The sequence below is a fragment of the Podarcis cretensis genome, assembly GCF_951804945.1.
Source record: "Podarcis cretensis genome assembly, chromosome: 13".
Classification (NCBI taxonomy): Eukaryota; Metazoa; Chordata; class Lepidosauria; order Squamata; family Lacertidae; genus Podarcis; species Podarcis cretensis.
The window spans coordinates 55,778,646-55,802,437 of record NC_137182.1 but is presented as its reverse complement, the minus strand read 5'-3'; the positions used below and the strand labels follow the sequence as shown (position 1 = coordinate 55,802,437).

At 51.4% G+C, this 23,792-nt stretch overlaps 1 protein-coding gene across 8 annotated transcripts in view; it reads left to right on the top strand.

Moving 5' to 3' along the window:
- The window catches only part of CAMTA2 (calmodulin binding transcription activator 2), a 65,475-nt gene that overhangs the window by 16,393 nt on the left and 25,290 nt on the right, over positions 1–23,792 (top strand). For all 8 annotated transcript variants that reach the window (XM_079951726.1, XM_079951727.1, XM_079951730.1 and 5 more), the window contains 7 exons: positions 3–74; positions 2,367–2,520; positions 3,184–3,324; positions 7,364–8,541; positions 10,957–11,083; positions 12,704–12,832; positions 22,267–22,433. In XM_079951726.1, coding sequence (XP_079807852.1) covers positions 3–74; positions 2,367–2,520; positions 3,184–3,324; positions 7,364–8,541; positions 10,957–11,083; positions 12,704–12,832; positions 22,267–22,433 — 1,968 coding nt within the window. The remainder of the gene's footprint in view (positions 1–2; positions 75–2,366; positions 2,521–3,183; positions 3,325–7,363; positions 8,542–10,956; positions 11,084–12,703; positions 12,833–22,266; positions 22,434–23,792) is intronic.

Genomic DNA, 23,792 nt, shown 5'->3' with positions numbered 1-23,792 from the left:
AGTGTCTTTACGGCTGCTACGTCCACTCGTCCATCGTCCCTACATTCCACCGGCGCTGCTATTGGCTGCTACAGGTATGTGCCACGGAGCCGAGATATGTAGAATCATAGGATTCATCGTATGGGTTGGGAGGGGTCCCTGGGGCCATTTAGTCCAGCCCCTCCTGCGGTGCAGGGATCAAGTTTCTGGGGGCCGGACAAGACAACCCTTCGGGAGAATAAGATGGAAGGCCTCTGCACATGCACAAATTCATGTGCGGAAACAGCGGCCCATGCGCACTTGAACACCCTAGTTTGGACGCAGCCTTGCCGTGCCAGATTAGGCCTCCCGCTTGCTCTTCCAGAGTCCCCTCTTTTTCCAGAAACTCAGGAGTCTGGAACCACAGGTGGGTGGTTCGGCTTCCTGGGGCAAGGGGCACTGAGGTTACCCAGGGGGAGCTTAAGAGGAAAGGAGACGTCAGTGGTTACCGTACATCTGTGGTAGGTGAAGGTTTGTGCATGTTTTGGAGGTAGCCATATACTGATTGAAATACACTGTATTTTCCCATGTAGAAGACTATATTTCCCCCAATTTTTAAAGCTTAAAATTGGGGGTGGTCTTATTCCCAAAAAATATGGGTCGTCTTATGCATGGGGCTGTCTTATACATAGAAAAATACGGTATATATTAGGCTATTGATTTCATGCATGGTCATCTAACGTCTTTCCAAGCAAGAAAATCGACTGCAGATTACTAAACGTGGCGATTTAAGACCCCTTTTAAGTGATTTCAAACCAGACGTTGGGAAACTGGGGTTACTTCATCAAGCCCATGGCTCACACTAGGCATTTACTGAACAGTGAATCAGTCCCTAAATGTGGTATCTAAGAGGCTTGCTAAACACCTGTCAGGCTTTGAAAAGCTGATCAAGTCCCATCCGTTTTTGCTGAAATGGTGAAACTAAATCGGCGGTTCCCAACTGGTGGTGCATGGACGCCAGGAAGTCCATGTAACCCAAGGGTTTTCCCAAACTTGGGTCCCCAGCTGTTTTTGGACTACAATTCCCATCATCCCTAGCTAGCAGGACCAGTGGTCAGGGATGACGGGAATTGTAGTTCAAAAACAGCTGGAGACCCAAGTTTCTGAATCAGTGATGTATCCCACCCGGGTGGTATGTAGCATATGCCTATCAACTGTCTGGGACACCCCATTTTTTGGGGGGGTGCCCCAAAACATGCAGCTCACGTTACACACTCGGGAGCACCTCCCAATTTTGCACTGGAAGGTCTGGTGGCACCATTCACATGCCAAGAACTATCGCAGAGAGATCAGCATTTTCAAAAGTCGGGGGTCCATGGCTTGGCTTTTGAAAAACGGGGGGGTCCTCAGTACTTAGCTAATTGGGAGCCACTGAACTAAATAGTTTCAACTGGATTCCGAACAGATGTGCAATTTATTGTTTTGGATTTCATGGTACCTTCCTTGGTGGGTTGTGCCAACCACTGTTCTGAATAATGCTTTTTGGTAGGATCGTGTTGGGGGACGCTTGGTTGTGGAACCAAGGGGGCGGGGACCCCTACAAGTGTCAGGGACCGCTGACGTAGACCTAGAAGCTCTTTTTCTTTTCACATGGGTGAAGGGGAACGGGGGGTATAGGGGAATTTGAAATATTATTTATAATATAAAAGCTTTAATATGAAACTTCTAACTGTGTTATATTTGTATGCAGCAAAGAGAAGTTTGGAGTAATTAGGTCTATTCTAATTTAGTTAATTATGTAATAGGTTTATGTTAGAAAATGAATATGGATGTTGAATTTGAGGGAGGGGAAACGAAAAAAAAGGAAACCGCCGGGCCTTAACCCTGCACTCAGCTTGAACATCAGGACTTAACCCTGAGTCACGGGGGCCAATGGGGACGTGGGCGTTTAAAAAAGTGAGGGGCATCATCAGGACCTACACAGCAGGGGTGGTTGTAAGAAGGTTTGCAAGGTCAGGGGGCTCCAGCCCCAGCACCTCTCTGCCTGTACAGGCAATTATTATTATTATTATTATTATTATTATTATTATTATTATTATTTATTTATTTATTTATACCCCACCCATCTGGCTGGGCTTCCCCAGCCACTCTGGGCGGCTTCCCAAAAAATATTAAAATACTGTAATACGTCAAACATTAAAAGCTTCCCTAAACAGGGCTGCCTTCAGACGTCTTCGAAAAGTCTGGCAGTTGTTTTTCTCTTTGACATCTGCTGAAAGGGCGTTCCACAGGGCGGGCGCCATTACCGAGAAGGCCCTGTGCCTGGTTCCCTGTGAGTTGGCAAAACTCTGCCCTTTGGCAGAATTCACCCCCAGGCCAACAGCCCCTCTCTACTTCTTACCCTCCAGAATCCGGATATTGTGCTGGTTCATTACCTGAACGTCCCGGCCATTGAGGATTGCGGAAAGATCTGTGGGCCTGTCCTGTGCTCTATCAACAGCGACCGCAAGGAGTGGCTGAAGTGGTCGAAGGAAGAGCTGGTTGGCCAATTGAAACCAATGTGTAAGGCCAGGGTGGTGGTCTCTCTGGGGGGGGGGTGTTTTTCGGGGGGGCTTCTGAGGGCTTAGGGTCCAGGGTGGCTGCTACGAGATCGCCCCACCCCACAGGTGTCCCTTCGACCGCTCCAACCTGCTGCAGTTACATAGCTGTCAACCTACCCCTTTTTTGCGGGAAATTCCCTTATTCCAGCGTTGCTTCCCGCTGCTATCCCGTATTGTTAGATATCCCGTAGACTGTCCCCGGGACAGGTGAGGCTGCTGATCCCTTATTTTTGAGGCTGCTGATCCCTTATTTTCAAATCTGAAAGTTGACAGCTATGTGCAGTTACCACGTGGTTCCCATTCTGCGTTTGTAAGAAATCTTTGGAACTCCCTGCCACTTGATAATCAGGCAGCCTTATCCCAACCAGGAAACGCTTCATTCTGGGCTTCGCTGGGAAGGCTTCCTCCAAAGAACCATGGGGATTGTAGTTTTGTTGAGGTGCTGAGTTTCCACAACCATCAGGTGCCCCTCCCTCGTCCCCGGTGTTTTGCACTACAGCCCCTGGCAGGCCCAGGCAGCAGCACCCCTTCACGGAACTACGTTTCCCAGGCTCCTTTTTTGGTGTAGGGTGGGGAGGCGTGACAGCCGCATGGGTGCGAAACCTGCTTTCCTCTCTTCCTCCAGTTCACGGGATAAAGTGGACTTGCAGCAACGGAAATGGCACGGCCGAGTTCTCCATCGAGCAGCTGGTGCAGCAGATCCTGGAGAGCCACCAGGCCAAGCCCCCTCCCCGGACTCACGCCTGCCTCTGCAGCAGCGTCCTCGGTTAGTCTTTCCTGTCTGCAGTGCATGGAACCGTAGAATGGGAGGGAACCCCAGAGGCCATCCAGCCCAACCCTCTTTCAGTGCGAGAATCGCGGCTAAAGAATCACATAGATGCACAGATAGATAGATAGACATCCAGCCAGATGTTTTGGACTACGGTTCCCAACACCCCCAGCCAGCAGGCCTGTAAGATGCTGAGGCTGTCTTGAGCACAGCCATCTTGGCTGGGGGCGGATATCGCTCAAAATCTCTGGCGGGCCCTGGATTCGGGAAGGCTAAGGTACATTGCCCCACAGTTATCCGGGTTTCTGTCTCTCTCCGACACACACCAGTCATTAAACTGGCTTCTGCACGACACATAATGATATAAACGATTCAGTCCGGTGAGCTTGTGCCATACCCACAATCAACGTGTTTTTGTACACTGCTTGTTCTTAAGGAAAAAGATTAGCAGCGGTTCTCACCCTGTGGGTCCCAGATGTTGTCGGACTACAACTCCCATCATCCCTGAGCTCTGGCCTTGCTAGCCAGGGGTGATGGGAGTTGTAGTTCTACGACATCTGGGGACCCACAGGTTGAGAAAGGCTGGATTGAAGGGACTAGGTATTAAGTGAATGGTTGACTGATGGGGAGGAGTCGGGGGGGACGGACCCCATTGCGTGCCCCCTCCACAGGATGCCCAGAGGCTGGCAGCACGAGGACGGAGCCTTTTCAGTGGTGGCTCTGCATTTGTGGAATGCTCTCCCTAGAGAGGCTCCCCTAGTGTCAGGTGCCCGGCAAAAACAAGCCTTTTCAATCTTTGGCTGTTAACAATCTATGCTCTCTTAAAGAGGGCAGGGAATATGTTTTTTAAAGTACCCCCCAAACACCAAGGTTTTACTAAATATACGAGGTGCTTGTTTTGCTTTTTTGTAAAGTTGTTTTGAGTTGCCCACGGCAAGAAAATGCTACTAATAAATTAAATTAAACAATAAGGATTTTTTAAAAACCCTCTGCAGTCAGTAAAAGGTAAAGGGGCCCCTGACCATTAGGTCCAGTCGGGGACGACTCTGGGGTTGCGGCGCTCATCTCACTTTACTGGCCGAGGGAGCCGGCATTTGTCCGCAGACAGTTTTTCCGGGTCATGTGGCCAGCATGACTAAGCCGCTTCTGGTGAACCAGAGCAGCGCACAGAAACGCCATTTACCTTCCCACCTGAGTGGTACCTATTTATCTACTTGCACTTTGACGTGCTTTCGAACTGCTAGGTTGGCAGGAGCAGGAACTGAGCAACGGGAGCTCACCCCGTCGCGGGGATTTGAACCGCCGACCTTCTGATCGGCAAGTCCTAGGCTCTGTGGTTTAACCCACAGCGCCACCCGTGTTTGGCACCAGAAAGCTCTCCTGCAAGGGAGGAAGTGAAAGGAGCTGGACAGGAACCGTAGATCCGATTAATGCAATTAGTTTCACCCCAAACTATCTACTGCTACGCAAACTCGCAAACTCACCATGCGCACAAACTCCCTCTCTCCTTAATCCCCTAAACCAGGTCAGTTTTCTCCAACCTGAGGCCTTCCTGAGGTTTTGAACTACAACTCCCATCAGCCTCAGCCAACATGGCTGACATTCTGGGGCCTGATGGGAGTTGTGGTCCAAAACACCTGTTCCCTCTGTCTCCCCACCACTTCCTGCAGCCATTTATTGCTGGTTTTGTGTTTGGATGGGTTATGTGAGAGGGACTGGCTCCCTCCAGTGGCAGAAGGGCGAATTGCTGCCATATGACATTTTTATGTTCCGTGGGAGGAGCACAATTAATATTTTCAGATCTAAAGCTCCCCTAAACTTCAACCTACGCTCCCCACGCCGCTCCTGGTGAGGCTCAGTTTCCAGACCCCTGATCATCTCGGTCGCCGTCCTCCGCACACCTTCCAGCTTGTCAATCTCCTTCTTAAACGGTGGCACCCAGAACCAGACAGGGGGGGCTGACCAAAGCCAGAAGAATTGGTGCTATCACTTCCCTTGACCCAGAAACGCTATATTTCCTTTTTTAAAAAAGGGTTTTTTTATTAACTATTTTCACATAACAAATTATTCCAACAAATCATTTTCATTATATTTCCCCCCATACAAATGTAAAGATCCCTAAGTTATCCATCTATAATATTAAAGGTAAAGGTAAAGGTACCCCTGCCCATACGGGCCAGTCTTGACAGACTCTGGGGTTGTGCGCCCATCTCACTTAAGAGGCCAGGGGCCAGCGCTGTCCGGAGACACTTCCGGGTCACGTGGCCAGCGTGACATCGCTGCTCTGGCGAGCCAGAGTCGCATACGGAAACGCTGTTTACCTTCCCGCTGGTAAGCGGTCCCTATTTATCTACTTGCACCCGGAGGTGCTTTCGAACTGCTAGGTTGGCAGGCGCTGGGACCGAGCAGCGGGAGCGCACCCCGCCGCAGGGATTCGAACCGCCGACCTTTCGATCGGCAAGTCCTAGGCGCTGAGGCTTTAACCCACAGCGCCACCTGCGTCCCTATCTATAATATTAACAACCATAAATTTGTGTCTGTTTATTCAAAACCTGCCAAGGGGTCCAGTTCGTTTTGTTTTTTTCTTTAAATGCTTTGTAAAGAGTTGCCATTCTTCTTTAAAGTCACAGTTGTCCTTATCACGCAGTTTGTGCGTCAGTTTCGCCAGTTCTGCATAGTCCGTCAATTTCCCTCGCCACTGTTCTTTTGTCGGGGTTTCTTCATTCTTCCATCCTTGCGCTGCTAAGAATCTTACCGCTGTTGTTGCATACATAAATATAGTCTTCATTTTCCTCGGCAGGTCTTTTACTACAATCCCTAACAAAAATGCTTCTGGCATTTTTTTACAAATGTTAATTTGAACATTTTCTTCAACTCATTGTATATCATTTCCCAGAATTTTTTAAATTTCTCTACATTCCCACCACATATGGTAAAATGTCCCTTCTTTTTCCTTACATTTCCAACATATATTTGACCCAGTTTTGTACATTCTTGCAATCTGTACTGGTGTTGTATACCATCTATACATCATTTTCAAGTACAGTGGTGCCCCGCAAGACGAATGCCTCGCAAGACGGAAAACCCGCTAGACGAAAGGGTTTTCCGTTTTGGAGGTGCTTCGCAAAACGAATTTCCTATGGGCTTGCTTCGCAAGACGAAAATGTCTTGCGAGTTCCTGCGGGTTCCCCCCCCCCTTTTTCTAAGCCGCTAAGCCGCTTAACAGCTGATCCGCTAAGCCGCTTATCAGCTGATTGCTAAGCCGCTAAGCCGCTTAACAGCTGATCCGCTAAACTGCTTATCAGCTGATCCACTAAGCCCCTAAGCCGCTAATAGCGCTAATTCGCTAAGCCGCTAATGCCTTGCTTCGCAAGACGAAAAAACCACAAGACGAAGAGACTCGCGGAACGGATTCTTTTCGTCTTGCGAGGCACCACTGTAGTTTTCTTTCAAGAGGGAGCAATCTGTAAATTTTAGGTCTGTTTTCCACAGTCTTTCTAAATCTTCAAACAGTATACAGTGGTACCTCGGGTTACATACGCTTCAGATTACATACACTTCAGGTTACAGACTCCGCTAACCCAAAAATAGTGTCTCAGGTTAAGAACTTTGCTTCAGGATGAGAACAGAAATCGTGCTCCGGCAGCGCAGCGCAGCGGAGCAGGAGGCCCCATTAGCTAAAGTGGTGCTTCAGGTTAAGAACAGTTTCAGGTTAAGAACGGACCTCCGGAACAAATTAAGTTCTTAACCCGAGGTACCACTGTACAATTTCAAAACAAGATTCAAGTACAACATTAACTGAGTGTTGCAAGTGTTTTTGTCCTGTATTTTGAGATTATAAAGTGCGCTTATATAACGCACTTTATAACAAATTAAGGACTTAACCCGAGGTACCACTGTATTCAGAAACACTATATTTCCATTGACACAGCCTCGAATTGCATTCGCCTTCTTTGCCGCAGCATCACCCCGCTGGCACATGTCGGTTTCGAGATCCCCCGAAACTGATTTGCTCACTTTTCTCTTCCCTCTCCAGGGAGCCCTGGCCACGTCCCGCACCGATGCAGCAGCACCAAGCACCGGATCATCTCCCCGAAGGTGGAGGTCCGCCCGTCCCCCTACCCCGCCCTGACCGAGGTCCAGAACATTGCTGGCGGCCCCGAGGTGAAGGCTGAGACGGAGGCAGCCAAGTCGTCCGGACCTGATGGCAAGGAAGCCAAGCTGGCCAAGGCCGCCGCCTCCCCAGGGATGGCCGAAGCCTCCCCAGACTCCACGCAGCCCCCGCCTGGCCTGGCCCACCCAAAGGGCTTCCCTAAGCAGGAGCTGCCCGCCGTCACCCTCTCGGTTGGCCTCCCTGGCAGCACCATTCTGGTCATGACCGGGCTGAGCGGGGCTGAGAAGCCGCTGGCGCTGACCCCTAGCCAGCACCTGGTGTCCGGGGAGCCGGCTGCCGGTGCCCCCGCGCCCCCACTCGGCCTGGCCCTCTTGCCCGGCCCGGGACTGGTCCTCTCACAGAACCTGGAGTCCACCATGGAGACGAGCGAGGCAGGTCCGGCGGCCTTTGACCCCGACTGCTTCCTGAACAGCCCCAAGCAAGGCCAGACCTATGGCGGTGGGGCGGGCCTGCAGACCAAGCCCGAGCCCCAGGAGGCCCCCGCCGGACCCCCAGCAACCTACCCTCTGTACGTGCCCACCAACCGCTTCTTCATCCAGGACGACAGGGCCGGGCAGGCGCCCATGCCCGCCTCGCCAGCTGCTGCTGCCTCCTCCTCTGCTGCCACCACCGAGTCGCCGTTGCCGCCGGAGGTCAAAAGCAGCCCGGAGGTCACCCCCATGGAGACGGCGGCGGCCGAGGGCGAAGGGGGCAGCCAGGAGGAGGGGGACCCTGGGGAAGCCAGGCGTCCGGAGACGGAGATGGCCGCCACGGAACTGCAGGAGGAGCTGTACTCCATGATCCAGACGGCCGCGGCCGCCACAGGGGGATCCTTCAGCCTCTCCTTCGACAGCCACTTCCCGGACCTCATCCAGGAGTTCATGACCGAGGAGGGGGCGCCCGGCAGCGTGCAGAGCGCTGAGGAGGACCCCGGCGCCAGGTCCGGGAGCCCCAGGCCCGCCCTGGCGGAGGCCTGCTTTGCGGCAGACGGAGGTCCTGTGGCGTCGCCGCAGCCGCTGGTGTCTATTATCGACTTCTCCCCGGAGTGGTCCTACCCAGAGGTGGGTACAAAGGGGGTAGGGGTCTCTGCAGGGATGGGTGGTCCCAGCAAAGAAGCAGCCTCTTGGGGTTGAGGATGGCGGCCGGCCTGGGTGCAATGGTGCCCTTTGCGGGGCCAGAATTTGGCACACCCACGCCCCAATCCTTGCGCCGCCTTCCCAACCGTGGGTCACTTTGAGATCCCTCTGCACCCCTAAAATCCACACTCTTGGGGAACAGAAAGGCTCAGGGCAGCCTCGGGCCTCCAGCTGCTTTTGACTGCGACTCCCGCCACTTGCCAGCGCAGCTACATGATGGGAGTTGTAGTCCAAAGCAGGGATTCTTGTGATCATGAGCTTATTTGAGATTATTATAGTGAAGTGAATCAAAAAAGAAGAAAGAAGAATATAAAAAGGGAGGAGAAAGAGAATTCATAAAGAAGGTTTTTAAAAGCAGTGGAAAACAGCGATAGGAAAATCCATAAATTATAATTAAGGCAACAAAACTGTCATATATGTCATATATATGTCAATAGATTCAGGTAGGTAGCCGTGTTGGTCTGACGCAGTCGAAATAAATAAAAAAATTAAAAAAAAAATCTTTCCAGTAGCACCTTAGAGACCAACTAAGTTTGTTCTGAGTATAAGCTTTCGTGTGCATGTACACTTCTTCAGATACCTTTCATAAATGAAACCTTTATATCATATACGTAGCTAGATAAACTTATTGTTTCCCTCAAGTATATGACAATCCATGTGTCACCTTGGTTTTGACAAAAACATTCCAAATGTCATTAAATTTGAAAGCAGGGGTTGTTGTTTTTTTGGAGGGTGTAATAGTTCAGAGGAATGGTGAGTAATTATGAAATTATTAAGCGTGGAGAGAGAGAAAGGGAAGTTCCCCCCCCCCCTCCTGTCTCATAACAGCAGAATCCGTAGGCACCCAGTGAAGCTGAATATATTGGGAGAAAAGAAATTCCTTCTCCACGCAGCAGTGCTGGGTTAACCTGCAGAACTCCCTGCCTCAGGAGGGGCCAGAGAGGGCTAAGGATGGCTACTAGCTAGGCCGACTCTGCTCTGCCTCCACAGCTGGAGGAAATAAAGCTTCTGAATTTGGTTGCGGGGGCGGGGTAGACGGTTCATTATGAATTAAAATCCTTTATTAGGCATAGCAAACCACACATTATCAAACAGACACGGTATACAAATTGTGCAAAATACGAGCTCAGCATAACAAGGTTTGTCCCAGTCAGATCTTTAACTCCAGAGAAAATCAATTTGCATATATAATACAATACAACACTGCCACCTCACCAATCAGTTAAGAACCATGAAATCTCTTTATAATGGCCCACTCTTTCTACATGGGACAGCACTCAAAAATTCAGCCACTATTAAAGTAATTTGATCATTCCTGTCCGAGAGCAGGTCCTGAACCGTTGGTAGCATAGAATTGAGCCTATTGAGTTGTAAGGCGTCTAATAATTGTCTTCTGGCATAAATGATAAAATCACAATAAAATAAAATGTGCTCCAAAGTATCAGGTTCCTGTTTACTACATTTGCAGAGACGCTCTGATTCTGGGAGAGCTAAATATCTTCCTCTCACTATCATCGAGGGAAACATATTAAATCTAGCTAACATAAACAGCCTGCACAATTCATGATTCTTCAGATTTGTCATGTAGAGTGGTCCTCTTGCGCCCGGGTCCTGCTTGCGGTTCTTGTGGGGAAAGGGGAGTGAGGTGTAGGAATGTTCAGGGATGCAGGAGAGGATATATTGTCTGATTATAGCCTTTCCACCTTGTGTTAACAAGTTCACAATTTAGCAGAGTAACATTCCCCCTTTTAAACTCACAGCGGATGCATTTGCTCAGGCTCGCTAAAGTCTCTATAATAACTGTTCTGGTATTTCCCCCTTATTCCCTCATAAAAGATAAGACACGACACAGTCTTCTATAAAAGTATAAAAAGGTTTACTCACACATCATTCTGTTCACAATCGGATCCAAGAAGGCAGACTTAGCTTAGAAAAGTAACATATACCTGGAGACTATCTCATAAGAAGACAGTCCCTTTGCCAAGAGAGCATCTTTGGCTAAGCAGATGTTGCTTCTTCGATGCATGTAGTCAAAAGAGAGAGAGATGGCTGCCCTGCCCTGTGCTTTTGTCGTTACCTGCACAGGTGAGGCCACGCCCACCTCTAGTCACACGCAGAGGAAGTCTGTCCCGTCCCAGAAGGAACCAAGAAATTTACCTGCTGGCTGGACAAACATTCCTCCCCATGTGTAACCATGTTCACTCTAGGAATGTTGTACTTGACTGCTCTCGTGTTTCACATCCCACGTAAGGGAGCAGCCAAATACAGAATAAGAACAAGTGCACAAAAACCACCAATAACCTGTCCTCCTCTCTGTCTCTCTCTCTTCTGTGGGAACAGGGTGGAGTCAAGGTGCTCATCACCGGCCCCTGGATAGATGAGACCAAGCCGTACAGCTGCCTCTTTGATCAGATCACTGTCCCTGCCTCCCTCATCCAGTCCGGGGTGCTGCGGTGCTATTGCCCAGGTACGGGACCTTGTGTCTTTCGGGGTGGGGTGAGATCCAGGACCCCCCCCTCTCTCCCTCCCTGGAGCAAGGAGGTGAGCGGGTGCTTCTGATCCGTGGCTGCAGGGCTAGTCGATTTGCCTCGGGAAGGATCCTGCCGTGGTGCTGGGGACAGCCCCTTAGAAACCTCTGGTGCGGATGGGGAGCAGAGTCTGTTGGAAGGGCCTTGGCTTGGCGTCTGCTTGGCATACCAGAGGACTCAGGTTCGGTGCCTGACAGAGATTGCCCCCTGTCTGAGACCCTGGAGAGCTGCTGCTGCCAACCCGTGTGGGCAGTACTGAATAAGAATGTGGCAGCTAGACTGGGGACTGGGACCACATAACACCAGTCCTGGGAGATCTGCATTGGCTCCCAGTACATTTCCGAGCACAATTCAAAGTGTTGGTGCTGACCTTGAAAGCCCTAAACGGCCTCAAAGGCCCAGTATCCCTGAAGTAGCATCTGCACCCCCATCGTTCAGCCCGGACACGGAGGTCCAGCTCCAAGGGCCTTCTGGCAGTTCCCTCATTGTGAGAAGTGAGGTTACAGGGAACCAGACAGAGGGTCTTCTCGGTGGTGGCGCCCACCCTGTAGAACACCCTCCCTTCAGATGTGAAGGAAATAAGCAGCTATCCTATCTTTAAAAGACATCTGAAGGCAGCCCTGTTCAGGGAAGTTTTTAATATTTAACGCTGTACTGTTTATAACACTTGATTGGGAGCCGCCCAGAGTGGCTGGGGAAACTCAGCCAGATGGGCGGGGTATAAATAATAAATTATTAGTGGCTTCGCTCTGGGTGGCTTCCAACAAAATATTAAAATACCATAATACATGAAACATTAAAAGCTTCCCTAAACAGGGCTGCCTTCAGATGTCTTCTGAAAGTCAGAAAGTTGTTTATTTCCTCAACATCTGGTGGGAGGGCGTTCCACAGGGAGGGCGCCACCACCGAGAAGGCCCTCTTCCTGGTTCCCTGTAACTTGGCTTCTCGCAGTGAGGGAACCGCCAGAAGGCCCTCGGCGCTGGACCTCAGTGTCCGGGCAGAAGGATGGGGGTGGAGACGCTCCTTCAGGTATACTGGACCGAGGCCGTGAAATGGTCTGACTCATAGAATCATAGAGGAATCACAGCTCAAGACTCGCTGACAGATGGCCATCCAGCCTCTGGTTAAAAGCCTCCTACGAAGGAGGGAAACTGTTCCACTGTCAAACAGCTCTTGGCCACCAGAACATCCTTCCTGGCATTCGGTTGAAATCTCCTTTCTTGCAACTCGAAGCCATGGGTTCGAGTCCTACCTTCCAGAGCTGGAGGAGAAAACAAGCTTGCTCCATCTTCCACGGGGGCAGTCCTTGAGATATTTGACTCGCTGTAAAGCAGCTTCCTTCTTTGAAGGGCTAATGCCGTGCTTAAACCGCGCCCCCCATCTGATGCTCAGCTCATGTGGGTGCAAATAAAACCCCCCAAAAAACCCTTCGTATCACAGCTTTGACTGCTGCATCGTAGGGGGTTGGGATGGATGACCCCTGGGTGTCCCTTCGAAGCCTACGATTCTATAATTCTGCAACGTGCGGCCTTTTTACCTTCTTCTCTTCCGCCCTGCAGCCCACGAGGCCGGTCTGGTGCCCTTGCAAGTGGCCCACGATTCCCGCCTGGTCTCCATGTCGGTCCTCTTTGAGTATCGCGCCCGGAACTTCATGGCCTTGCGCAGCATGGATTGGCTATCCCTGGATGGTGAGTGGTCTGCTTGGTTTATTTGCTGCATTCATTTAGTGCTTTGATATCCCGCCCTTTTCTCCCAGCTGCTCCAAGTGTCCATTATTTAATCCGCACAACAGCCCTGAGAGGTAGGCTAGGCTCAGAAACAACGACTGGTCACCCAGGGAGCTTTGTGGACACCAAGTGAGGATTCGAACCCTGGCCTCCCCAAGATCCTGTTGTTGTTGTTGTTGTTGTTGTTGTTGTTGTTGTTGTTGTTTAGTGGTGTCCGCCTCTTCGTGACCCCCTGGAACAGAGCACACCAGGCCCTCCTGTCTTCCACTGCCTCCCGCAGTTTGGTCAGATTCATGCTGGTAGCCTCGAGAACACTGTCCCACCATCTCGTCCTCTGTCGTCCCCTTCTCCTTGTGCCCTCCATCTTTCCCAACATCAGGGTCTTTTCCAGGGAGTCTTCTCTTCTCCTGAGGTGGCCAAAGTCTTGGAGCCTCAGCTTCAGGATCTGTCCTTCCAGTGAGCACTCAGGGCTGATTTCCTTCCGAATGGAGAGGTTGGATCTTCTTGCAGTCCATGGGACTCTCAAGAGTCTCCTCCAGCACCAGAATTTGAAAGCATCCATTTTTCGGCGCTCAGCCTTCTTTATGGTCCAGCTCTCACTTCCATACATCACTACTGGGAAAAGCATAGCTTTTACTATACGGACCTTTCTTGGCAAGGTGGTGTCTCTACTTTTTAAAATGCTGTCTAGGTTTGTCCCCCAAGATCCTAGTCCTCATTTAATCCCCACAACAGCCCTGCGAGGTAGGTTAGGCAGTGCCTGGCCCCCAAGGTCACCTGTGTGACCGAGTGGGGGAATTTAAACCCTGGTGTGTCCCCCTAGGACCTAGCCCATGGGTAGGCAAACTAAGGCCCGGGGGCCAAATCCGGCCCAATCGCCTTCTAAATCTGGCCCACAGACAGTCCAGGAATCAGTGTGTTTTTACACAAGTAGAATGTGTCCTTTTATTTAAAATGCATCTCTGGGTTATTTGTGGGGCCTGCCTGGTGTTTTTACATGAGTAGAATGTGTGCTTTTATATAATAATAATAATAATAATAATAATAATAATAATAATAATAATTTTTTATTTATACCCTGCCTTCCCCAGCCCAGGGCTCAGGGCAGCCAACACCAATAAAATCACAGTAAAAACATAAAGGGGGGGGGAGGGAAACAACCAATTTAAAATACAGCTTAAAATGCAATGTAAAATGCAGCCTCATTTTAAAGTAGCTGATAAATCTAAGCACAACCCCACCACTGACTCTGTACCCCACCTAGCCTCTCCCATGGGATGGGACCCAGGTGTCCTGACCCCCCCTTCCCCGACTGCTATCCCTTGCATCCAACCCAGGAGCCCAGAGGCCCTGTGTCTAGACTTGGAAGGTGGGGTGGTCCCCCAATCTCTGCTACCCAACTGAGGTCCGAATGCAGCGTGGCACCTTCAGGTTTTTTTTGGGGGGGGAATGCAGTGCCTAAACCTGGGGGTGGCCGAGAGGGGTGGGTGCGAGATTGTTTGTGGCTTTACTCTTGGAAAGAAAGAAAAATACTTTGGCGTCCAAGCCTCGCCTGGGGTGTCACCTTACCGGAGATATTCCTGGCAGGGTGTTTTGTGTGCAATGGAAAATGAACGGCTGGGGTTTTTTGCGGGGGGAGGAGTTTCCATGACGGGGCAAGACAGGCCAAGAATAACACCCGGGGATAGACGGCTGGCTCTCAGCCTGCTCCTCCCCTTCGACAGAGCCCAAGACGGCCTCCCCTTTCCCATCCTAAGAAACCAGCAAGGATTAGGGCTGGCGGAAGGGGGGGGCACACGTCCCCCAAAATAAACCGTCCTGCAAGACGCCACCGAAATGCGGCGCATGTGAGCTTCCGGGTTCTGCAGAACGCTTCTCCCAGAGAAGTTTGTAAAACGTGTGCCTGGCCAGCGAGAAAGCAGATGGGGGAGAGAGAGAAATGTTTTTCTCCTCTCTTTCTGAGCGTAACGCTCAAAGCCGGGGGCATTGCGAGAAAAGGAAGCCCTCCTTCACACACAACACAGGGTTCGGCTGTGGAACTCCCTGCCACTGGAGAGAGGCCTGACTCAATGGCTTCAAAAGAGGATTGGGCAAATTCATTGAGAAGGAGAGTGCCGCTGCCAGAGCAGAGGGGCGCCTTTGGTAATACGGCTCCCTGAGCGAAGATAAAAAAATGGTGCCCCCCTCTAAATATTTCTTATTTTCACAATAATTACATTTTGGTGCAGTTGCTTTTGAAATGGAACTTCCTAGTAGGTATTCATCTAAACATAGGTTGTTTGTAGTTGTTGCTGCTGCTGTTATTTTGAGTCCACTACTCTCTGTGGCCATAAAATTTTAGAATTGTAGGGTTAGCAGGGTCGACGCTTCTGCAATGCAGGAATCGCAGCCTCTGCACCCCCTCGGCCCAGTGCCCTGTGTGAGGGAGCCACCCGCAGCACCCTAAATTCGGCGCTGGCCAGAGGCAGCCATGCTTCTGAATCCCAGTTGCTGCAAACCACAAGAGGGGAGAGCGGATCTTGTGTTCGAATCCTGATTGCGGGTTTCCTATGATGGGCATCTGGTTAGCCATTGGGCGCTGGCTTGATCCTGAAGCCATGAGACCTGCAGACTGGGATTAGTCTGGGCTTGCAGGTGTCAGGTCCCTTCGGCAACCTGGATTTGCGAATTCAGATGCTTTGTCCAAAATAATAATAATAATAATAATAATTTATTTATACCCCGCCCATCTGGCTGGGTTTCCCCAGCCACTCTGGGCAGCTTCCAACTGAATATTAAAAACAATACAGCGTCAGACATTAAAAGCTTCCCTAAACAGGGCCGCCTTCAGTTGTCTTTTAAAAGTAAAATAGTTGCTTATTGCCTTGACATCTGGTGGGAGGGCGTTCCACAGGGTGGGTGCCACCACCGAGAAGGCCCTCTGCCTGGTTCCCTGTAACCTCACTTCTCGCAAGGAGGGAACCCCCAGAAGGCCCTCAGAGCTGGACCTCAGTGTCTGGGCTGAACAATGGGGGTGGAGACGCTCCTTCAGGTATACTGGACCGAGGCCGTCTAGGGCTTTAAAGGTCAGCGCCAACACTTTGAATTGTGCTTGGAAATGTACTGGGAGCCAATGAAGATCTCTCAGGACCGGTGTTATGTGGTCTCGGCGGCTGTTCCCAGTCACCAGTTTAGCTGCCGCGTTCTGGATTAATTGCAGTTTCCGGGTCACCTTCAAAGGCAGCCCCATGTAGAGTGCATGGCAGTGGTCCAAGTGGGAGATAACCAGAGCATGCACCACTCTGGCCAGACAGTCTGCGGACAAGGAGGGTCTCATCCTGCGTACCAGATGAAGCTGGTAAACAGCTGCCCTGGACACAGAATTAACCTGATTTCAAGTGAATTGCAGCAGAGCCAGAGGTTACTCTTTGGTGGAAAGAGTCCATGGAAGACGAGCTGTATTCCCCCAAGCACCCTCCCTGCAAAACAGCCTGGGCGCTTTGAACTACAACTCCCAAGGCTCCTGCACCAGTGCTGACTGGGGGCTGGTGGGAGCTGTAGTTCGAAGCATGGTTCCACAAAACTGGCACAGTGTCTTCGCGGTCTCTTCTCTCCCGGGAAAGCCAGCAGGGAAAAGGAAGGGGCATCGTTGCTCAGTGCTTAGAACACCTGCTTGGCATGCAGAAGGCCAAAGGCCCGCTCCCCAGCTGGCATCTGCAGGTAGCCCTGATTCCAGAACCCTGGCGAGCTCCGATATAAGTCTGCTTTCTCTGCTCCTAACCTGAGATAGCGGGCAAAATCTGCAGGCACATATTTGTGCCATAAACTAGCCTGCTCCTCTTTTAGGTGCTTTAACCAACCCCTCCCTGGAGAAAAATCTGTGGACACCTTTGCCCCCCCCAGCAGCGCCACCCCCCGGGTTTAAAACTCCAGGCATCCACTCCCTTGGTCTCTCCTTGGGTTCCACGGCAGCATTTTCCAGAGTCTCCGTTTTCCATTGTTAGCGCGAGCTGCCTGCCTGTCGGGTCTCGCAGATGGAGGGAAAGAACAGCTGCCCTTGCAGAAGCCCCCCCCTCTCTGCCCGCCCCCGCAAACCACCGCTGCCCCCTCCTCAAATTCCTTCCCTGAAACATGAGGTCGCCAACCGCTCTGCAAGCACCCAGGCTCCAACGCCACCCCGAGGGGGAGAGAGACACCCTTATTGCCACAGGACTCGGGGGGCAGTTCTTTGGGGTGGGGGTCCAGGGGGAGCCCAGCAGTCTGCTTTTCAGCCTGTGGCAGGTGGGGGGCTCATCACAAGGCCGGTGGTTTTGCCAGGGTAAGAAACTCAGATGTAGAAGGTAAATTAAAGGGACCCCTGACCGTTAGGTCCAGTTGCGCCCGACTCTGGGGTTGCGGTGCTCATCTCACTTTACAGGCCGAGGGAGCCGGCGTACAGCTTCCGGGTCATGTGGCCAGCAGGACTAAGCCGCTTCTGGCGAACCAGAGCAGCGCACGGAAACGCCGTTTACCTTCCCGCCGGAGGGGTACCTATTTATCTACTTGACTTTGACGTGCTTCCGAACTGCTAGGTTGTCAGGAGCAGGGACCGAGCAACGGGAGCTCACCCCGTCACAGGGATTCGAACCACCGACCTTCTGATTGGCAAGTCCTAGGCTCTGTGGTTTAGACGAAATGGAATGTCTTGGTGCCATTTATCTGCGCCCAATGCGATTGGTTATTTTTATTATTTGTTTCATTTCTATATTTTAAAGAGCACATCTCAAAATATTCTATGGCATTTTGCTTTCCCTTGTCGCCAGCCCAGTATCCAGAGATCTCCACGTGGTCACAAAATGGACCAGTCGCAAAATGCGCCTGGCGCCTGGCTAGTTTCTAACACGGGACATTTCTGACCCTGGAGGCAAAGCATTTCCTTCATCCTGGCTGGAAGCCATCGCTTTCCCTCTCCTCTTCCATGAATTGCCCAATATTCTTTTAAAGCTGCCCAGGTTAGGGCCATCTCAGCCTCCTGTCTTACCTGGCCAGGTCAGGAAAGAACAGCTGCTTCGCATAAGGTGTGCACCATTGATTTAGCCCTGGGGAAAACAAGAACAATAGTAATAGTAGTAGTAGTAGTAGTAGTAGTAATAATAATAATAATAATAATAATAATAATAATAATAATAGGGCTATGGATGGCTACTAGCCACAACGGCCATGCTTTGTTCCCACAGACAGAGCCAGTGAATGCTTCTGAATCACAGTTGCTAAAAACTGCAGGAGTGGAGAGCGGCTCTCGCACTCAGGTCCTGCTTCTGGGTTTCCCTTTGGGGCATCTGTTTGGCCCCTGTGAAGACAGGATGCTGGGCCCCCTTTGGCCTGATCCTGCAGGCTCTTCATATTTGCCCTCTTGGCGGTACTGGGGGCAGTTATTTGCCACCTGCCATCAAAGAGGGTTGGCACCTTCAAAGTTTCCTACTGTTTTGCTTGTCCCTTAACTTCCTGCCGAAATCCCATAGTTTTTTTTATGCCCCCAATGCCTGTGATTCTGCCCCTGCCCTGAAAACTATAGGCCCTTCAGAGGGCAAGAGCGCGGTGGTATCTGGGGGAAAGACTAATAAAGCAGAATGTTGCCTGGATGAATCCACCACAGATGCACTATTAGGGCATCGCTGACTTGTTGTGGTAGATACCCGCAAGAAAACAACACCCTGCAGTGTAGAAGGGCCCCCTAAATTTATGTTTTTGCATACGCCACATGACAATAATAATAATAATAATAATAATAATAATAATAATTATTATTATTATTATTATTATTATTATACCCCACCCTTCCCGGTTCAGGGAACTGGGCTCAGGGCGGCTAACAACAAATTTAAAACACTTAATTGATGCTACAAAAAAACCAGCATAAAATACGGTATAAAGCATAAATAAAAATAAAATCAAAAATCAATTTAGGGTGGGGGGGAATCCATCCAATAAACAATAGATTGTAAAGAAACAAACAAGCCTCAACAGCAAAAATGTAAGGCTTTCGAAAGGTTAAACTACTAGTGGACCAAAAACGGATTAAAACCTGCGTGAGCTTCCTAAACATCTGGGCCGGCCTTGTCTGAAGGTAAATTTGTTCAGCAGGCGTCAGAAAGAAGGCTGGTATCAATCGGCAGGGAGTTCCCAAGTGTAGGTGCTGCCGCGAGCTCAGTTGCGAGAGTATGAGGCTCCCACAATGCATTGCAGGGGGTTGGACTAGATGGCCCCTGGTAGGCCCCTTCCGACTCTACAGACAAGCACGCAGAGACCAGCCTCCCGTTGCCCGAGTGATGTGGGGCCTCAGCTCAAACATGGCTTTCCGACCTGGCCTTGGCCGCGTCGGGCAAAGTCCACCCGCTGCCCAGCCGCCCTCCCAGGGAGAGATTTTTAGACGGCCCCATCTAGGATCCCTTTGGCTTCTCCCGGAGCAAGCGAGCTGCGTGCGTTGAGATTGAGATCCTGCACTGGCCGACACAAGAGACCAGACACCCCTCTCCTGCCTTTGAGACCAGAGGAATCGCCCCCCATTCATTCTCTGGAGAGCACAGAGGTTGGGCGGCCGTCTGTTAGCTGCGGTTCCTGCATTGCGTGGGGTTGGGGTTGGTCTGGATGACCTTCGGAGGGTCCCTTCCACGCCGCCGACCTCCTGCCCGAAGAGTTAACTTGGCAGCAGGGCCTGCCGCGTCATGTGCAGCTAGCTACATAGCTAGCGTGAGTGCCTCAGATCTCATTAAGGGATTTCCGGGTGCCCCCCCCTTGCCGCCGGTGGTGGTGGCTATTTTGGGGACGACTTGAGTCCTGTCACACTTTGCAGCCTGACCGCTGCTCTCGCTGGGCCAAGAGGGGTGGAGAAAGAGAGGAGAGAGCCTGCTTGACCCCCCACCACACCCCCTCCCCACAGACCGACCTCCTGCCAGCTGGGCTGGGGGCGGGATGACGAGGAGGGGGGCTGCAGACACTGCCCTCCATGCCACCCTCGCTGTCATTGCATGCCAGGAAGGGCTGGAGGGCTGTGCTGCCTCCTCTTTCTCGCCCCACCCCGACTCGTGCCCACACTTGGGGGGCATGGTGCTAACCTGGGATTTCTCCCGAGCCTCTGGTAGAGGCGTTGGATTCCCGCTGGGAGCCGTGGGGCCCAGCAACCTGAGGGCTCAGTTCACGGGAGAGGGGTGTGCCCCCTCTGTTTCCCTGGGCGATGGACAAAGCAGGTACATGGGGTTATTATATGTGTGTGGGGAGAGGCTATGGGGCAGAGGGGGCTGCTGGGTCCAATGGGGCTAGGGGAATAGGGGCGGCTTAGGAAGGTTGGCGTGCGGGGCAGGTCTGGTGGCAAAACAAGGTGGCTTGTGTTCGGAAGGGTGCATTGCAAGAGCTGTAGGTTTTTGTGCCCTGTGGGGGAACCCTGAGGGCATCCAGTCTGGCTCTCGTTTTAAACCTGGGTTTCTTTTTGGGGGAGAAATTCTGTTAGATTGGGCCCTGGGGGAGAAAAAGAGGAGGCTCTTGCTTGGTTTCCACTCTGCCCCATCTCTCCAGGTGTGATGTTTTTGTACCTTTCCTGGTTTCCAAAACGAAATGTGTGGTTTCAGAGAAGGCCGGCTGTTGTCGGTGGTCTGTCCTTCCCCCGTCCATCCTTGTGACTGGCAGCCTGGGTCATTGCCCCCCCCCCTCTCCATGCCGCTGTCCCCCCTGTGGAGGAGATGAATGAAGTCTGTTTGTATATGTGGAGAGAGAGAAATGAATGGACTTTGGAAAAGTCTCCCTCCAGGCGCTCAGCGCGGCCAAAGGACTGTGTCACCCTGGAGAAAAAAACAACCCATGGATTTATTGTGTGGTTTGGAAATGCGTTGGAAAAAGCTTGGGATGCGTGAGAACAGGAGCCACGAATGGTACCCCAAGGGTCATCTAGACCAGCCCCTCGCTGCAACACAGGAATCGCGCGAAAGAATCCCCCACAGGTGCCCGTCCGACCTCTGCTTGAAAAGCTCCAGCGGTGGAGCTTCCACTTTTGTCCTGGACAGCCGTAAGACCACCAGGGGCCGGGGTCAGCAGCCCGGTTGCTCCCCTCTCCAGCCTGCCAGGAGTTGGCTATTCTGTGCCCTCCTTTTCCCTATCCGCCTCCTTTTTGACGGTACAGAATGAGTTCCCTCCATGCTCTGAAGGTGCCTATTATACCCAGTCGCTGCTGAGCGTTGGATGGTTTGCAAGGAGGCAAATAATAATAATAATAATAATAATAATAATAATAATAATAATAATTTTATTCCCTATACGTTGCTCATCTGACTGGGCTTCCCCGGCCGCTTTCAATTAAAAACACAACAAAGCACCAACAATCGGAAAAAAACCTCCCTTCAGATGTATTCTGAAAGTCCAATCATTGTTTCTCTGTTTGATAACGGGAGGGAGCCCTCGCTGTGCATTCCTCCTGCGATGGACTCTCCGTCCCTGGAGGTTTTAAAACAGAGGTTGGGGGGCTGCCTGCCTGGGATTCTTTAGCTGTGCTTCCTGCATTGCAGGGGGCTGGGATGGATGACCCTTGAGGGTCCCTTCCAGTTCTTCAACAAAGGTTCCAGAGAGCTGCTTTCTTATTCTAACAGCCAGGTATTTTACCTTATTCACGACCTTAATGCCTATTTTTTGCTCCAGCTGAGTTTTCACATGGTCATCCAGATTTTTTATTAAAATTTTAGTTTTTTTCCTGTTTAATTTAAATCCGGACAAGTTCCCAAATTCCTCTAAAAGATCTATTACACTACTGGTGCTATCCACTGGATTTTCTAAAGATAAAACCAGATCATCGGCATAAGCCTTTAATTTGTACTCTTTTTCTCCGATTCTTATCCCCTTTACCTTAGATGTTTCCCTGATTTTATTTGCAATTACTTCCAACACCATGATAAATAACAAAGGTGACAATGGGCATCCCTGTCTTGTGCCTTTCATAATCATGAAGGATTTGGAGAGGTTATTCTGCTTTCTTATTCTAACAGCCAGAGAAGGGGATTTGGGGGGCTGTGAAATCTCCACGAAGACAGCAGTCGCGTCCCTCGGACGCCTGGGTCCCAATTCTGCTTTGCACCCCCTGCGCCCCCTTTTTACGGAGTCTCGGAGCCTTTTGCCCATATGCACAAGCCGCCTCCGTCCCGCTGTTCAAGATTACAGCGTCCCTTTCCCAACCTGGGGGGGGGGGGGAGATCAGGCTGGGCCGCCGGCTAATCAGCCTTGAGTCGGGATTAGTTTTAAGATATCTCCCGCGCACCCCCCACTTTGATCCTCTTTCCCCCTCCCCATTCACAGGGGAGCAGAGCCCGATGGGGAAGGGGCTGGGTGTGGGGAGTGGGCTTCTGACCTCACCACCCTCTCTCTCCCCCCCCTCCTCTCCCCAAACCCCCCTCCAGATAACCAGTTCAGAATGTCCATTCTGGAGCGTCTGGAACAGATGGAGAAGCGGATGGCCGAGATGATGGCGGCGGCGGCGGCGGCTTCTTCCTCCTCCTCCTCCTCTTCCTCCTCCTCTGCAGCTCCCACTCAGACCCAGCAGAGAGGGGAGAAGCCCCCCAGCCAGGTGAGATGGGGGGTGCTGGGCGGAGAGGGAGGGCAGGTGACTAGTGGCAATTCGCTTGGGTAGCCGAGGTCTCCCAGAAGTCCCTCCCAGGTCCTAGCCCTCATTGAATCCCAAGACAAACCTGCCAGGTAGGTGAGGCTGCCCCAGGGTCACGTGTCAAAACTCGAACCCAGGTCCCTCCCAGCTCGTGGCCCGACACTCTGACCACGGTGAGCCTCTGCCCTTCTGTTGCCCCTAAGACACTTTCCCCACCTTGGCAGAGCTCAAGGCAATTTCCAAACCGAGGGGTTATTTTTTTTTGGGGGGGGGGTGTTGATAAATCCAACTGATGCCTTTCAAAGCCTGGGGTTGCCGGGGCTCTAAATATGCTTGTGGGGCCCCTATGCAAAATCTGTGGGTTGGACGGGGCTGTAGTGCTGGAAGGGACCCCTGGGGGTCATCCAGCCCAACCCCTCTTCTCATGACGGTCAGCACCCTTATAGCATTGTGGAGTTGGAAAGGGAGCCCTTTGGCTTTCTCGAACCTGCTCCCGGCCCCCCTCATTTCTGTTTCACAGCTGCGGTTCCCGTAATTGCAGGGGGTTGGACTAGATGACCGCCAGGGGTCCCTCCCAAAAGAATTTTATGATTCTTTGTTGCTGAGGCGAATGCGCCCAGCTGCTGCCTCACTTCTATGCCCTTCGCCACCTTTTCCCCTCCTCCAGCCGCTTCTGGGTCTACGCAGGCCATGATCCCCTCCCAGCTTTTGCGGAGTTCCAGCTCCGAAGCTGTTTTTTAACTCTCTCTGCTTTTAAATTGTCCTTTTAAAAATGCTTTTTTTGTGGGGTACGGTTTTCAAATCTTTTTAAATGTGGTAACCAGTTTTGATGCGCTTTGCAATTTAGTAGTGCATAAATACTTTTATCTCCTGCCCACCTAGCAGTTCGAAAGCACGTCAAAGTGCAAGTAGATAAATAGGTACCGCTCCGGCGGGAAGGTAAATGGCATTTCCATGCGCTGCTCTGGTTCGCCAGAAGCGGCTTAGTCCTGCTGGCCACATGACCCGGAAGCTGTACGCCGGCTCCCTCGGCCAATAAAGCGAGGTGAGCGCCACAACCCCAGAGTTGGTCACGACTGGACCTAATGGTCGGGGGTCCCTTTACCTTTTAAATACTTTTATAAAGGAAATAAAAAAATAAAGAGTGGGGGTCTCCCCACAGCTCCCGGCACCCTCAACAAAGCTGAGCTCCCAGAATCCTCTGGGGGGACGCCATGATGGTTCAAAGTGGTATCTTAGCGCTTTCAAAGTGTGGTGTAAATGTGGCTTTACAGGGCAGGGAGTAGAGTTTTGTTGCAAAGGACTGTGCAGCGCTGGTCCTGG